Below are 18,340 nucleotides of genomic sequence, written 5' to 3' on the forward strand. Positions count from 1 at the left end.
TTGATTTCTTCTTTTGTGTAGACTTTTCCTACTCAAATAAGTTAGTTCATTGCTTTGGAGAAATTGGCATATCTAGTTATGGATGTGTATTAATCAACACACACATCCAAAACTAGATATACTCATTTCTCCAAAGCTCTGAACGAACCAACCTATTGGAGAAGGCAAGTCTACACAATAATAGAAAAGGAAGAAATCAAAATCAAATATATCATCCAAATTCCAAATATTTGGATTGGATATATGCTTTAAAAAAAAGAAACCACATCATTTAAGTCTCTTTATTTTTTTTTGCTACCTGACCTATGGGGGTTTTCTTGAAGTCTTTGGCTTTAAATCTAGAAATGCAGTCCACATTCAACTGATCGGCCCTAACATGGATGCCACAAAAAACTCACATATGCTTCAATTCTGATACAAAGAGTACAAGTGGGGGGCCCATAATTTTAGGGACGTGCAGTTGATCTGATGGACCCACCATGCATACTGCAAGAACCTTCCAGGCACTTCAACTCTAATGATCTATGCAAGTGGGACAGATGGTTAAGTGATCTGGAGCATTGATATGATGACCACATGGACATCACAAAAACCTCAGGGACAATTAGGCTATGATGTGTCACAATACATGCATTTTCATTTCTTAAATATTTCTACTAAACTTCGGCAACCTCATGGACACTTTGATTCTGATAACCCACATCTGTTTCTTTTCATATTTCTCATATTTCTATATTTCCACAAAATGTCTCCAGAATAATGCGTATATATTATAAAGCGTCAAAAGCTTATGGACACTTCATCCATTGAGATTTTTTATACCTGTGTCAATATGCATACTTTTTATTTTATCATTCCACTCATCGTGCAAATGACGTGTATGTTGTATCCATGTGGGATGTACCATGTTCTAAATTTGAGGGTAGTTTCCTCACTGTGAGTACTAAATGAAATATTCACAATTCAATTTGCACATGCATCGAAATGCAGTGTAAGCTAATAAATATAAAGAGTATTGAAAGCTCGAGTAGGAATTAGTATCAACAAAAATTATCATCATGTCCATTTGTGCTGACTGCTTCTGGAATTCTTGCATCACTTTGGCCTACTTTGCTGGTGCCATTCGCTGAAAACACCAATGTATTTGGAAGGTCATAAGAGAATGTACAAGAAACATTCTACTACCCTAGGAGAAACAGTATTCTTCACTACTTAGAGAGGAAAAGGCAAGGTAAATGATCATGCAAAAGGCACAGATGACATGCATTGGTAAGCTTGGGAAGCTGTACACCTGAACTCTACATTTGATTTTTGGACATTGACAATAAAAGTTAAATCACATCTAATGGTCCATTACATGTAAGCAAAAGTACATACTTTATTCATAGTTGCCATTGCTTTGCTTGCACCTTTCATTCCTTTACGATAAGTACTAGCATACATGGCCTGAAAAGATAAAATAAAAATAAAATCAAATGCTGTTTATAGAAGCAGATAAATGAAAGCCAATTACAGAGAATTAACCACGCTGTGTTGTTGTTAGAAATTCAGACCTGTGTATGAGTTGCTACCCCTCTGATCTGTGCACGACTCCCTTGCAAGTTGGTGATTTGCTGCCTCAGACGAACGAGTTGACGGGCCAAGATTTTAGTGGCAGCCTGGTGGATGCAATATGATCACATAATGGCGTGAAAAGCTAAAAATGCAGGCCATACGTGTTCCCTTCAATAGCCAAAACCATACATCTCTTACTTATGAGTTGGAAAGGCAAGAAATAGAAGCATGCTTTATGTGGTTCAGTTTCCACACCGCCCCAAATGCAAAAATTGCATCTAGTTTGATCAGAAGTCCCGCCAATCACTATTTCGGCGCTATCCGAATGATTAATAATCAACTTTTGCCGAAATACCATTTCTTTTACCATGAAGAAAATGGGTTTAAAATGATTTCATATGGGTTTAGTTTTTCACACCACCCCAAATGCAAAAAAATAGCAGTTGGGTGGGAAGTTCGGCCCTACCACTGTTTTGGTGTTTTACATCCAAATGATAAATAAGCCAACTCTTTCCTGTTCTGATGATGTTTCTTTTACCATATGGAAAAAGGTCTAAAATGACTATTGATTTAACAATTAACAATTAACAATTGCATAGCTTGCTGGTTGAGTGTGCACCTGTGACAGAGGTCTGCGACTCAATCGTATCAGAGCCTAGCCACTCTTAAGATTTGAATTTTACTAGTTTCAAATCGAGTCAGAGAGTCATAAACTTTTTTGTAACACTTCCATGTACGAATGATACACTTCAACCTGCATCATCAAACACTCATCTCCGAAAACAAATCTCAGATTATGGGTTGTTACTGCTCTTAAGAATAATTGTTAGGATCCTCCAATTTGGCAAATTTTTGGTCCATCTCCCATCTACAGGGAGTCCATCATATCAATAGATTGGACTAGAGAAAAATGGTGGCATGCTTTTAATAAAGTAACAAGTAGAGAAAAATGAATCTTACTTCTAGCATAAGATGTTTAACCTCGGCTTGCATTAAAATAATGTATGTGAAGTCTGATTTTGGCTCAATTAGTAAATAGGTTAGATTCAGGATGACCTTGACATGGCCCAAACCTGGCCCATAATCACCCCTAAATGATTATCCAATCAATTTACTTTCATTCAACATAAATATAGTAATAAGCCTGCTGGAAAATAATTTTCAACACAATTCAAAAGCATTTAAGAAGTATGCAACAGCAATACCTAAAACTATTCTTACCATAGGAACTACAATATCTTCCTTCCGAGTACCCCTAAAAAATGTGCTGGATAGCATTCCAATACTCTGTGTAGGTTAAAGACTAGGGTACAAGAACTATTCAGTTACTTTCAATGGTAAAACAAAGCAAAACATAACAAAGAAAATGCAATCAATAACAAGACATAGATTAAAAGTACAAGACCAATAACCATCTGGTTTTGTTAAAAAATATAAGTACTTCTCTAATCAATGCTAAAGATCTACATTTTTCAGTAACTGAGTTACTATACATATAAAAAAATAGTCTAGAGATGGCCAATATGAAAAAAAAAAAAAAAAAAAAAACAAAACAAAACAAAACAAAAGATATTGAGAATTTTGAAATTGATTCCATGCGTGCTCACATTTATGCTCTAGATAACTAAACTGCATCAAAATGTGATTAACCATTGCCTTGATAACCAAGTTTCATCAAAATGTGATCAACCAAAAAAGGAAGCTAATAATTAGAAAAGCTTGATTTTTTTAACTCAAAGTATCAAGATTCAAGAATCACATTTCATTGGTCATGGCTTTTAAAGGTATTGAATATAGTTTTTTTTTTCTTTTGTGGGCTTTCATACATTTTCTTTTCTCATGAAAGGGATGACAATTCACAAAATGCAATATAAATGTCTTATCTGAATAGGCAAGGATTCTACTCAAAGCCAACACTGATTTTGCCATTCCTTCATCCTATAGCCACTTTTACATTAAATACCTATGTAACTCAATTGTCTTCAGTAAAATAAATCACTGTCTTAAAAGAAATGCATATTTACATGAGTGATGACTCTTGTTTCAAACATGACTACTTATCTTGGTTTCTACTTTTTAAGCTGAAGTGATTAAGTAATCTTAAACCAAACTCCCGAGAGACTACCTCGAGCAAGAGTAAGGATCTGTCGACAGTGATGTTTAAATGCCATACGTACAGTTCATAACCTCAATTCCATTGGGATGAAATGAGAACACAAATATTACCCTAATTCAAAACTTCTGCAGCCTCATGAATATTTCAACAGCAGACGTTCAATCCTCACATTTTTCAGCCCACTTGAATATTAGATTCTACTCATTTTTTATCCCATGTCCTAAAATAAGCTAACAAAACAGACGGGCGCATCTCCAACTAGAACAGTAAGCAGCTTTGAGTGGCCACCATGATATATGTGTCCAATCCACACCGTCCATCCATTGTTTAGTATCATTTTAGGATATAAAAACAAAAATCAGCCAGATACAAGGATCAAGCAGACTACGCAATGGGGACTAAATTCTCGCCGTTGAAAACTCTCAAGCAGATTACATTGGTCTTGTTTGAAGGAAAACATTCTGCTAACATCAATCTTATGATTAAAAAATTGTAGATTTTTGAGAAATTGGGTTGATTACCTTGAAATCTTCATATCCTACCTCCATTGCATCTTCAAGTGCAGAAAGACCAGGTTGCACCTGCAAAAAGGGAACCCAAATAGCATGACAAGGATTTCAATACTCAAAAAAGGGTAGAATTACTCTAGTGATGAAGAGAGACGGCAAAAAATAGATAGCTCAATGCAGGTTAATAACTAGTATTTCTGTTATCAGGGTTTTTCTAATCCCAAATGTGTGTACAGCCCAAGCTCCTTCATGCAACCACATATGGCAAATTGACATGAGTTCAAGATACAGAGAAATGGATGGGCAGAAAAAAAAAAAACAGGTTGCTAAATTTCCCTATTTCAAATGTTATGGTCAACAAGAATAGAGTAGCATGAATGGTAGGATAGGACATTTGCAAGCTGGTACTCAATTGCTGGACAACTTGGATCTTGCACTTGTGTTCCACATACCAACTTTGTCTGAACTCTGAAGCAAATCTCAGGAAGGGGAGATCAACCAGCTCCCTCCCAGTGATAAGCTTAGGAAACTACTCCATGCTACAAAAAATTCATGATGTGCCACTCCCCTCATCTGAGAATTGGATGGCATAGATAGACATTACCTGCCTTGGACAAAAGGTCACCGTAGTTCTAGGAACCTCGTGCAACACATACTGTAATAGCACACTACCATTTGAATTGCACATGGTATAGATTGCAATCATCAAATGAGAGAGAGGCCCACAACAATAGATCTGTGCTAAAAACAATAAGAAAGTAATCTGCTGGACACAAACACAAACACAATCTAAAAGTAATCTGCTGGACACAAACACATCTCATGGACATGCATGCCACGCATGCGAAACATCATTTTCAAACCAAACTGCACTCGCTATTTTCAAATCTCACGCGGCCACTTCATTCCCCCACTCTCTCCCTCGATTTCCCCACTCTCACCTCTCCGTCTCTCTCTCTTGAAGCAAAAAAGAAGAAGAAGAAGAAAAAATCTACTGGATGTTTTTTCAATCCATCTTCCATTTTCTTCTTAACAAGAAAATCCATATTTACTAATATTCCCATTTTTCTATTCTTCAAAAGAATGAGTTCGGACTCCGAAAGCGTCGGCTCCAACACTCATACTTTCAGCCCAAACCCTAACCAAGAAGGACTCCAAAATTATCGAGTACTCATAAACATTCTTTGCAAGCATTTTCTGTCTATGTGCATGACGACCATACTGTTAAGATTAATCCTCTTATTTGAGCTCCCCTAGGTGTGGATTTTGATAAGGATTGCGTTCATATGCTACTTCATAGATCATATTCCGAGATAAAAGGTGTCAATTATATAAAAAATTATAATTCAAAAACAGACAATAAAGAGCACAAATTCTAATTATAAAGGTAATATTTAGAGTTAAGTTTACCATCATTGTCATGTTGAAACCGTTCCTTGAATACAGGGACGTCCCTTATTGATCTAAAACATTTAAAGAGAATTACAATTAAAAGAAAGAAAGAAAGAAGAAAAGAAAAAAGGCAAGCAGGTAATTAGACACTCAAATGCAACCAAAAAGAAAAATATAAACTTATCTGGTTAACTCCCCCTGAAGTGACACCTACACCAACCTGCAACAACAGAAACTAGATCAGTCCCTAATGTGTACTTAGCAATCGAGGCATCAAAAAAATGTTAGAGTACCTTTGGGGTGAGAACCAGCCAGTGCAACTTCAGCAAATGATCCTGCAACACTCAAAACCAGATCCTGCAAATAAGAGTACCTCTAGCATCAACATCTTGCTATTTAAATGATTTTAAGATAGCCAGAGTAAAACCATTTACCCTTGAAGTAACTTACAGCAGATGATACTTTGTTTGAGGTGTAATTTCTGTACACCTGCTGGTGGCGCATTCTCTGAAAATTCCCTACAGTTCTCTCTCTCTCTCTCTCTCTCTCTCTCTCTCTCTCTCTCTCTCTCTCTCTCTCCCACAAGTGCAAATTACACTTAAAGAAGTGAAAATTATTACAAATCTTTCAATTCCTCAAATGGAGGCTGAAAATTGAAATGCCAACAAAATATATCAATGTATAAATATGGGTGTTAAATCCATTCCATTCAATATATGTGGGTGTAATCTGAAGTGAGTGTTAAATTCATTCGATTCCATAATATGCATGCATCTGTCTATGTTACTGTATAGTTTAAAAACAAAAGTTAATTGTGTTAGTTATTGTAATGTCTAATATTCATAAACATCACGGATAGATGGTTAGAAATAGCTTGGGCCATACGACAAATCCTCCTACACCGACCTCTCCAAGCGTATCATGATAACCATCTTCCTTCCATAGCTCTGATTGCGGAGCTATAATCTCCCTCAGGACGACACTAAAATTTCCATCGCCCATTTCTGCTCCATGGACACGGGTTTTTGGATCCACTGCATGCACCTCACCACGAGCAATTACCCGTTTCTTCCAATCACAAAGATCGCATCTCTTGCCAAGATTTACCAAATCAGGCTACATGTACACATATAACATGTCGTTAGTATTTTTAAATGGAAGTGCATATAATCATAAGCTTAAATTAGTATTAGAGAAACGCATACATACCAATGATGCATGACTAGATTTAAATGGAGGAATTGTTGGTGGAGCCACATCCCTTTGTTCCCCTTGCTTATCTACAAAGCATTGAAACTTCTGGTGGAGATCTCCTAGGCTTTTCTGCATTTCATCTAATTTATCTACCAAATTATCTCGTTCCCGCGACACCACACCGAGCTTATGTATAATAGGCATTGTCTTCTTCAATGTAATCTTGCCTACATTTCCACCTATCCCCCGTATGCACCCTCTACTATCACTCCCAATTGACTGTAAACAGAATTGCAATTAGATTTATCAGAGAATGCATAAGTCTAAATAAACTCAAGTATTTGAAGGACATGCATATATACCTGTATAAGGGCATCATCTACACTGGTCATCTGAGATGTGGGATTACTACTTTGAATCGATTTTATTTTTTCCTATGACAACATCCAAAAGAAAAATTATAGTGCGGGAAAGAAGCATTTAAAATTCACATGGATAATGAAAGGATGTACGAGGGTTGCACTTACAAAGGTTTCTGGAAACTGCACTTTGTTATCCTTTGTTGTATGGGCTCGGATGTACACCTCAGCCCTACCAACCTCGGCATCAGTAGTAAGATTCCTCTCAATTGCCTTTTCCCCATAACATCCATGCCAAAACACATAAATAATGGAATTAAACGACTAATAAATTGAAATAATCATCATAAATAAAGTAGAACTTTGTTATTTTAGGACATGTACCATCTCATGATGTATGGCAGCCATGCTACGCCGACCAAGTGTAGAAGGGCCAACTTGTTTAGCCCGATTGGATGCATTTCTTACACTTGATTCCTTGAATTTATCAGTATTGCAATAATCCACGAAGATCATCCAATCCTCAATAGGGACACCAATAGGGGCAGGATACGATTTCACAACTGTAGGATCCTTGTCCTTAATATACTTTGCATGCAAAGTGTTTTTGAAATTTCTCCAAGCAGCCTTAAGCGATCACGAACATATGGTGACCATGCTTCTTGGTTATCCTGAAATTCATAACTACACGCCAGGATATCACTGACCCTCTGAATGTACTGTGGAGGCACCAACCGAAAGTCTGTGTAGGTGATCGGAATGTGTGCACGGGTGAGAACACCAATGCTTGAATTGAATGCGATCTGATTTGCATCCCCTATATTCGGTTGCCCAAATTCATTAATCCCAATGACCCTTTTCACTGAAGTCCTCTCATGTAATTCTGAACCTCGGGTAGGACCTCTCTTCTTAGATGATGAGGATGACGACCTGCCTGCATAAAAAGAAAAATAGCTACACATGTTTCATCATCGCTAATATAAAAGATATTTTAAATCTAGACAATTAAGAAAAGCTATCTTATTACCTCTAGCATCTTCAGGGTCTGCATCTGCAGGGGCTGCATCCCCTAGCGGCTTTGCGCTGAATGACTCTGCCTCTGAGTGAAAGATCATTTTAAAAGAAATGTTAAATCTAAACAGCTAACGAGAGCTATGTTATTACCCCTGGCATAAAAAGAAAAATAGCTACACATGTTTCATCATCGCCAATATAAAAGATATTTTAAATCTAGACAATTAAGGAAAGCTATCTTATTACCTCTAGCATCTTTAGGGTCTGCATCTGCAGGGTCTGCATTCCCTAGCGGCTCTGAGCCGAATGACTCTGCCTCTGAGTGAAAGATCATTTTAAAAGAAATGTTAAATCTAAACAGCTAACAGGAGCTATGTTATTACCCCTGGCATAAAAAAAAAAATAGCTACACACATGTTTCATCATCGCCAATATAGAAGAAATTTTAAATCTAAACAAATACGGAAGGCTATCTTATTACCTCTAGCATCTTCAGGGGTTGCATCCCCTAGCGACTCTGCGCCCAATGACAGTGCCTCTAAGTGAAACATCATTTCAAAAGAAATGTTAAATCTAAATAGATAACGAGAGCTATGTTATTACCCCTGACATCTTTATAGGATGCATCCCCGAGCGGCTCTGCCTCTGGATCCATCTTCAAGATCTAATTTGTAATGTAATTACTATAAAATTTTCTATCCAAATAGCAAAGTACCAAGTATAATAAAGAGACGAGTAAATTAATTCATAAATTTTTTCTATCACATTAATATGATAATGGAAAAATAAAAAAGGGCATAAATCAAAATCGTTTCGTTACATGCATAATATAACCAACAAATCAGGTTTTTTTCCCTGCTCTCTTTCTTTTCTTTTTCTTTTCAACAACCACACAAATATCTTCAATGTCATTGAATAACAACTCGCTACCCATGTCTACTTCGGTGAGATCAAGTCGTACTTCAGCCTCAGTTACAACCCGTGTTTCTGATAAAATGCTTGTCTCATCTTCAACGAAAATCTTTCTTGGAACCTCCAAGACCACATGCCAATCAGGATTTTTTGGATCTCTAGAATAGAAAACTTGCACGGCATGCTCCACAAGAATAAATGGCTCATCACCCACTTGGTCTGAACTGAGAAGATTAGACAAATTCACCAGTCTCAAATTCCCTACCGCATCGAAAGAAACACCTTGGTGCGTCACCTTCACCCAATCGCACTTTAGTAGAACTGGCTTGTACCCTTCTCGGTACTCTAGTTGGATGATTTTGCGGAGGACTCCGTAATAAGGTATAGATTCATCCACTGGATTCTTATCCTTAGCACTAGATCGGAAGGTGGTCATACTCTCTGTGTTAACACCACTATTTTGGTTCATTTTATTCTCTTCGTATTCCTTGGTGACGAAGAGGAAACCATTGATACAATACTTATTGTACTGCATCGCAAAAGCCTTTGGTCCCCTTACTATATCTCTGAAGACTTCATTACTTATTCACTCAAATCTAGCTGTTTCTCCAACCAAGGTATGAACTCATCATCACTCGCCACCTTAGTCCTAGTCCCAGCAACTATATTGCGTTGCTTTAAGAAATTTGCATATCTCCTGTAAGTTAAGAAGGTTGTTACAAAATTGACAATTTTTTTCATAAATGTTGTTACAATGTTGTTGAATCAAATTTGAAATTTAAAAAAAAAAAGAAAAAGAAAAAAAAAAGACACACATACAAGCTAAGTCCAGTTCGTACCCTTGCCATGTCTCATAGTTAGGATGACTCTTCAGTACCCAGGTGCGAGCCTGTTCGTACTCAATACTTTCTAAAATGACACTTTGACCAGGGCCAACTGGGCCAACCACGTCAACATCAAAGTCGTCAACAATATCTTGTAACTTCGGCATGAATGAAATTGATCTGCCTAACCGCTCTTCCAATTTCTCCAAGAGGCTCGTGTTATTTTTCCCTCTATACTGGTTGCAGTATATAAGTGTCTCCTCTTGAATGTATCGTTCTGCTATACAACCTTCAGGTCGTGTCATATTGCGGACGTACGCCTCAAATGTCTTCATGAACCTAAAAGAGTTAACGACACATTAGAAAATGTAATTGCAGATGTTGGATCGGTTTATTCATATTAAAATCATATTATACCTTTCGAATGGATACATCCATCGATAGTAGACAAGACCACATACGCGAGCCTTGTAAGCCAAGTGGATAGGCAGATGCATCATCACAACAAAAATTGAAGGAGGACATGTAATCTCGAGCTCACATAAAGTCCTAGCCATGCCCTTCTCAAGAGCCATTAACATTTCAATATCTATGGTTCACGAGCATAGGGCATCGAAAAATGTACTGAAGCTTCTAATTATAGTGCGCAGAGGCTTACTATCCTTGAATGCATGTTGGATCAAAATTGGAAGAAGATGTTGCATCACTACGTGGTAATTATGAGACTTCATTCCCTTTAAATCAACACTATCTTCCTTTACGATGTTCTTCCAATTCCCACTAAAACCAACCGGAACACGAAGCTCACGTAAAGTCTGAATGAAATGTTTTTTTTTCTTCTTTTCGAAGGAAGAAAGGACCTCATTTTTGAATCACTTTGCCATCAGTATTTTCTAACCATAAACGCTTCTTAATTCCTAGCCGCTTCAAGTCTCTGCGTGCGTTAGCGTCATCCTTGGTTTTGCCCATTGTGTTCAACATTAATGCAATAAGGATTTCACATACATTCTTCTCAATGTGCATAACATCAAGGTTATGGCGTACGGGAATATCCTTCCAGTACTCCAGATCGTATAATATGGATCGCTTCAAGAAGCATGTTGATTCTGCATCATCATTTTGTTCCCGTCCTCCTGTACCACTTTGTTTACTCTTTCCGATCTTACCCCACTGCACATTTAGTTTCGAAACGATGCTTTCCACCTCAATCCCAGTCAGACGAATCAGTTGTGGTCACAACTCCCCCTTCTTATTGAAGGTTCCTGCACTTGTATCTTTTCTGGCCTTATCGTTTAGAGGCAACCACCGTCTGTGACCCATATAAACGTGTTTCTTTCCATGGTGTAATCGCAAGGAATCTGTGTGGGGACCACATGCAGGACAACCATACTTACCCTTAGTCCTACAACCAGAAACATTACCATATGCAGGAAAGTCATGAATTGTCCACAGCAAGATGGCACGCATGTTGAAATGTTTCCATGGTATGCGTCGAATGTCGTGATCCCTTTCCACCACAAGTCTTGTAACTTAGTAATCAATGGCTCCAAATAAACATCAATATCCTTCCCGGGCTGTCGTGGTCCCTCAATGAGCAAAGTGAGCTTAGTAAACTGCGGTTTCATACATAACTTTGGTGGAAGGTTATACGTCACACACATAACAGGCCAGGAACTGTACGACGTGTTGAGAGTGCCAAAGGGGTTAAACCCATCTGTAGCTAGACCCAATTGAACATTGCAAGACTCTGCTGAAAAATCCTTATACTTGTTGTTAAGAAACTTCCATGTGCTGGAGTCCACTGGATGCCCCATCTTTCCACTCTGCATTTTTCCGGTTGAGTGCCAGGTCATCTCCTTTGCCACCCATGGCACACTGTACATTCTTTGTAGCCTTGGTGTTAATGGAAAATACCTTAGCACCTTAGCAGGTACTTTAGCTCGTTTCAACTTGGAATTAACATGGGTCTTGTACCTAGAAGTACCACCGTTTGGACAACTAATCTTCGTCTCATGCTCTCTCCAGTATAACATGCAGTCATTTGGACATGCATGAATCTTCTGGTAATCAAGACCCAACTTTGTAATGACCTTCTTCGCTTGGTAGGTATTAGTTGGGGTCTTATTACCGGATGGCAAGACATTCTGGAGTAGTTGAAGAAGAGCCGTAAAGCTTTGTTCACTCCATCCATGGTTCACCTTTAATTTAAAAAGTTGTATAATGAAAGTTAGCACAGTGAAATTGTGACAACCAGGATAGAGCTCAGTCATTGCATCTTGTACATTTGCTTCAAACTCATTAGTTGAAGCATCTCCGACAATGTCTTCAGCTTCGAGGGCTACATTGGGTTCATCTTGAATAACTTGGTCAAGGTTATTACAACCGAGGTCTTCAACAACCGCATTGGCAATGTTATTTATGTCTGCCACACTATGATACTGGTGAGAAGTGCGTTCGGTACACTTGGGTGATTCAGGCTCACCGTGCATGTTCCACACCCTATATGTTGGATTAAATCCATATTTAATCAGATCTATCACCACATTATCGATTGTGCAGGGTAAACGTAAACATCTGCATCTGGTACATGGCCAATGAATGGTTTCTCTACCAGGAAGATGTTCTTTTACGAACTTTACAAAGCTCATCATACCATTTATAAATTGTGGGTCCGGGTAATGTAGAGTAATCCACTCCCTAGAGTCCATTGGATACCACCTGTAGGTAGGCACACGTTTATACACCTAATTCATCATCCAACTAACTATTGTCAACATTTATAAAAATAAAAGATATTCAACCAACTTTATGTAACAACTTGCAACTTAACCTACTGGGAACCGTCATGCACCGTAATATCTTACGGCAGAGCGGGTTCTGAGGAGTTACAAGTTGAATTAATACAAAAGAATATAAATGAAGAAATATAAATATAAATTAAGCAAGACTGTAGGTAAGCACACGTGTATACACCTAATTCATTATCCAACTAACTATTGACAACATTTATAAAAATAAAAGATATCCAACCAACTTTATGTAACAACTTACAACTTAACCTACTGGGAACCGTCATGCACTGTAATATCTTACAGCAGAGCGGGTTCTGAGGAGATACAAGTTGAATTAATACAAATTATACCTGATGAAGCAAGTTCTTATCTGCAGCAAGAGAAGTGAACGTCTAACAAATAAGATTATATTCCTGAAACAAAACAAGCACCATCTTTCAATTCAAGCTATATCAAAACATCACAGATATATGGTTGATTTGATTAAAAAGGCATTTAGCATTCTATGGAAGCATTCAATGCACCACAGAATCCATTACGTTGTCAGAATGCATCATTAATATTTGAAATAAGTTGACCACTTCACTAAAAAGAAAAGAATTAGGGATGATTTCTTTTTTTTAAAAGAAGTTAGCACCAAGACTCGAACCTTTGACACACAGGTTAGGAATTGGCGAGATCAACCAACCTGGTAAAGAAGAGAAATGGTAGGGATGATTTCTTTTTGTAGCTAAAGGAAATACAATCATAGAATAAATACTAGTCATAAGGGCATTGAGTAAAAAAATACATATTTCTGTTATCTTCTCAAGTTAGAAAAGAAGTTTGCACTCTTCCTATCTTTTTGTGAATATCAATAAATTGCTTATCATACTCGCTTCTACCTAGATGAGCTAATTGTCTCTATCTACAGGCGCTAATCGTCTCTATCCCATTTGGTAACATACCATGTACTGTCCTCATACAGTTTACATGCGAGTCGAAATTTCAGCAGCACCTCCCCATATTCTCCAGATATATGTAAAATTCAATACTAACTAGTTGCCACCTGTAATCCATTACACATGGATAGAGAAAACTGATTAGTAAAGAACCACATATCCGGAGAAAATATAGGGAGACACTACTAAATTTCCAACCACATGTAAACTGAAAATGATGACAACCTAAGTACATGGTATGGTACCGAACTATCCAAAATGGGACAATTTAGGAATCCATAAAAAAAATAAGCATTTTCAGTCAAATGAATATACTTGTTCAATATAAATTCCTAAACGGGGGGGATACATTGTATACCACTATGTGGCATAAATACTAATTGTAATTGTATCATGATGGAACATCTAAGAAGAAATGGGTTATAGTGAAACACAATCAATTATTTCAACAGTTTTTGAAGCATAACTATAAATGAGTACAGAAAACATATTTATCTCAAAAACACCATACACAGTCTAACATATTTTTACTTCATATGCAAGAGCTTCACCTAAATGACCCAAGTCGTGCTATTGTGTATGTAGCTTGCTTAAGCAATCCAGCCGACAACCCCTGTAAAAAATAAAAAAATAAAAAATAAAAAATAAAAAAGAAAACCACTACATCTTAGACACCTTAAAACAAAGGCCTCGAACAAAAATAGGATGTAATACTCTTGGAGGAAGGGTTCTCTCCCTTAGCATGAATTTCTTGAATGAACATGTTTTTTGGCAATATAAATGTACATGTCATGATTGAAATAAGATTTGATGCCAAAAAGTCCCTCTATGATTCAAGAACCATGCATTTAAATGAGGTCCATTGATATTTTTCCCTTTTACCATCCTACCCAGTGAGAAAGTTTGGATGAATCCCTCTAGCAAAGCATTTCTCTTTTAGTTTCAACCAATGCACATGGACTTTAATGAAGGAAAATGGAAAAGGCAAACTAGCCTTTTCTAAGATCACATGTTGTTTGTACAATGATTTGAAAACCTCTACTGTGGAAAAGACCCCAAGGGACCCAAGTCAGCCTTCCAAAAGGAAGTAAAATTTTAAATACCAACTGGGGAAAACTGGTTTATCTAAACCTGTTTGGGTAGAGAGAATTCAAAATATGGATGTTGAAAACCCCTATGAAATCTTCAAGAAATAGAAAATTGCAAAATCTATCAATAATTTCATTGTTTGGCTGTTTTCTATGAAAGTGTCAAAAGGTCAACTCAAATTATATAACAACTGAAAATTTACATTTAACAGTTTCCAATACTAATTCCATTGTTTGGTTGTTTTGTATGGAAATGTTAAAAGATCAACTCAAATTGTCCACTTACCAAATCATCCAAGTCTTATTATTGACGAATGTTAAATGGAAATAATCAAATACATGTGTACCATATACCAAAAAAAAGGAGAGCTGTCTGTGTTAACATGTGAACAGATATTAGGAAAACCTTGTTACAATTTCCAAGTATCAAACAAAACCATGATGTCGAAGAATAATTATAATCCCTAAAGGTTTTTGGGTACCATATTTGCATTTTCCTTTCTTGATTTACCTTTTTTCCTTTTTGTAACTCAATATGGGTTCTTATTTGAACCCAAAGAAAAAAAGCGGCTTGGTCGTCCAAGTTGCCCTTTCTTTAACACTGGAAAATTATATTTCTAGAAGTTTTGTTAGCAGAAATTTTTTTGCCAAGAAAAGAGTCAAACTCTACTAATATGTTGAAGAGAAATGATAATTCGTTAAACACATTAGGAGAATGATTGAGAACCATCAACTGATTGTAGAAGGTGATTCAAGGAGTGCAATTTCCTTGGCATGAAAGAGAAAAGAAGAACAGCCAAAGCAGATTAGAGAATTGTTAGCTTAGGTAAGCACCAAGTTTAACCTCATTCCCTAGGAGGCTAATGATCAAGCAAATAGGGTAGCAAAATAAGGTGCATCTCAACTATGTTCATCTAGGCATTCTTCTCCATTTACTTGATGGATGTTGTATGATATTTTTCTTCTTTTTCTTTAAATAAAATTCATGCTAACCATAGAAAAGAATGGATCATGCATGTGTATATATGTGTGTATGTGTGTATGCATGGATGAATGGATCATGCATGTGTATATATATGTATGTGTCATTGTATGTATGTATGCATGCATGAATGATTGTATGGATGGATGGATTGATCATGAATGTGTGTTTGTATCTATGCATGTGCATGCATGGTTGGATGTATGGATGGATCCACCAATTTTCCCATGTTTCCCCAATGTTTCCTCGAATCAAAGACGCGTGCTTTTACGCCCCCCATTAAAGGGAAATTTATCATTTGATCCCTAAATATACAAATTTACTTCTTTTTTGCTATTATTCGACTCTTAAATATGCAAATGTGTATGTTAGCATCTCCTAAACTATCATTGAAAAATTCCACCATTTTTTCCATGTTTCCTTGATGTTTCTCTAAGTCAATATGACATTTGAAAATCTACATTTAACGGTTTCTTTTTTTCTTTTTTCGCTTGTGTGTGGAAATGATTTTACTCATTTTTTTTTTTAGAAAATCTAGGAAACAAAATTGATTACCCCCTTTTTTTTGGTTTCCCAAACAGGGAAACTGTCATATCAGGGGAAATCATTTTCTTTTCCATGGTTGTCCACCTTCCTACACAAATGCCATGCTCTGGCTAATGGCTATGTTGTTGCCTGCTCAAAAAAATAAAAATAAAAATAAATTTACACATATTCTAAAAAAGATGAATAGTCAAGATTCAGAATCTTTTATATGCCTACCATGTGTGTGGTGATTAAAGGTTGAATAACTAATTCCGTATTCGGCGTTTAACATCTAATACATCCTCATACTGTAGCAATCTAATCCCAAAGGAAAAGACACATGGTTGAAACAACATTAAGATTACAACATTTCTGAAGTGGCAGGCCGAGTGTTGCAAAACTGTTTCTGGTTTTCAGATTGTAAGAGTGCTGAAATGTGGTCCCTAGTTCATTGATCCCAATAGTCGAAATCAGGGGCTGCACTATGGATGCCCCATTCAGCAAATCTCCCAGATTGGAGAAATCCCAACCCTTGTAGTAGTTGCCAACAAATAGGCAGTCAAGAAAGAATTACTACTATCCTTCACATTCAACCACAAAAAGGGCCAAATAACATAGTTCTAAGATCTCCCAATCTGTAGGGATTTTTACCCCATGGGCCATCCATGGTGAGGCCTGCATATTTTCCTCATTCAACAAACCTCACAGCTATATTTAGCTAATGATAGCAAACTTGGCTGCATACTAGTGAATTACAGCATCGGCACCGGAATCTATTCACAGAATGCAAATATACCAAATGCTGGACACAGCAATAAGTGATGACAGAACATAACTAGCTCAATGAAATGTAACGATCTTAAGCTCCTATGCTTGCCTACTACTGAATTGATTCTCTGTGCAAATTCTTTGAGGGATCCAATGCCAACAAAATACTGACTTCACTAGTTGCAACCACATCTACAGAGAGACCCAATTTCCCAAAGATGGAAAAGCCCATGTTCCATCAAATCAAAAGTAAAGTAAACAATGGTGCAAAAAGGTGAGGTCACAGAGTTTTGGTTATTCACATAGAAGCTCTGGCCTCTGGGTAAACAAGTTGAGAGAGATTCTGAAGGTTTTAGCAATTTAAATTACTTTGTACATGGCACCAAAAGGCTAGCAACACTATCTAGGAGCACAAGTGAAGTCACTTACTCTTTCAGATCCAAATCAAGCAACTCAGCAACTGGTTCTAACCACGCCACAAGTTCAGGGTTCTCCAGTTTAGCAGAAGGCAAGATTCACCTGTAAACCAAAATAAAATAACACCAACACATCAGTCAGGTTTCTCAAGTCAGGTCATTGAGGATAAATATTCCTAGCCGCAGATTGACATATGCACAACTATCCCACCCATGCCTACAACAGCACCTACATGTAGTTCCACGCTATTCATCATGTCGGCCCCATGATGAATATTTAGTAGCTCATATTTTTGCCTGCTGATCATCAAGCAGCATGTGTACAAGACAGTGGACGGTTAAAAGGGGCCAACCAATAGCCTGTTTTTGATGTATATGTGCACCACCCAATTTCAAGTCGACCATCAGGTGGATCCCACAAGATATGATGCCCTCACCCAAATTCAAGACTACTAGATTGATCATGTGGGCCACAGTTTATGAAACAAATGGAAAGTCACAGGGAAAAAAAAAAACTTGGCAAGTTTTTCTACACTGTCTGCTACTTTCTAACATTCTGGCCCACATGACAGTTTTTTTTTTTTTGAATGGTGACGATTTTATTAGACAACAGCCAAAAGGCAACAAAAAACAAAAGCAACTGAAAAGAGAAAAGACTACACTAAGCTAGAAATATAGCCAACAAGCTCAAACACAAGCCCTCCATGTCAGGAAGCCCACTTCCGAATGAAATTAGAAACCTATCAAAGAAGTCCGTGGGTGAAAAGCAAAAACCTGCCGGGGAATCGCATCAGTCCGTGAATCTCCCGACAACTCCCGCATGGATCCCAGTTTAGATCTTCAATCTTTGATCTAACGCTTCCATTGCTGAGATTCGGATCACATTTGGAAGATAGAAACGAAAGCAGGTCTAAGAGGGACCCGCTCGATGAAAATGGCAAAAAGAGCAAACGA

At 37.3% G+C, this 18,340-nt stretch overlaps 1 protein-coding gene and 2 long non-coding RNA genes across 5 annotated transcripts in view; all 3 read right to left on the minus strand.

The window, feature by feature from the left end:
• The window catches only part of LOC131221530 (uncharacterized), a 38,874-nt gene that overhangs the window by 10,414 nt on the left and 10,120 nt on the right, over nt 1–18,340 (minus strand). The gene's annotated exons all lie outside the window — the stretch shown is intronic.
• Nucleotides 4,670–18,315, minus strand: LOC131221529 (uncharacterized). Of its 2 annotated transcripts, XR_009159380.1 has the most exons (4): nt 18,161–18,315; nt 17,400–17,489; nt 14,159–14,220; nt 4,670–5,642 (listed from the first exon to the last, which is right to left on the minus strand). It is a non-coding gene; the product is annotated as an uncharacterized LOC131221529 (long non-coding RNA). The 2 variants fall into 2 exon arrangements; XR_009159379.1 differs by lacking the exon at nt 4,670–5,642 and having other exon boundaries at nt 13,850–14,220.
• On the minus strand, nt 6,297–8,054 carry LOC131221527 (uncharacterized). 2 transcript variants are annotated; one of them, XM_058216813.1, is made up of 5 exons: nt 7,509–8,054; nt 7,293–7,397; nt 7,128–7,199; nt 6,781–7,044; nt 6,297–6,687 (listed from the first exon to the last, which is right to left on the minus strand). In XM_058216813.1, exons 1-5 carry the CDS (start codon nt 7,638–7,640, stop codon nt 6,421–6,423), a joined length of 840 nt encoding a protein of 279 aa, XP_058072796.1. In that variant the 5' UTR covers nt 7,641–8,054; the 3' UTR covers nt 6,297–6,420. The 2 variants fall into 2 exon arrangements, with proteins under 2 accessions (XP_058072796.1, XP_058072797.1); XM_058216814.1 differs by lacking the exon at nt 7,128–7,199.

The sequence above is a fragment of the Magnolia sinica genome, chromosome 12 (assembly GCF_029962835.1).
Source record: "Magnolia sinica isolate HGM2019 chromosome 12, MsV1, whole genome shotgun sequence".
In the NCBI taxonomy this organism is placed as follows: Eukaryota; Viridiplantae; Streptophyta; class Magnoliopsida; order Magnoliales; family Magnoliaceae; genus Magnolia; species Magnolia sinica.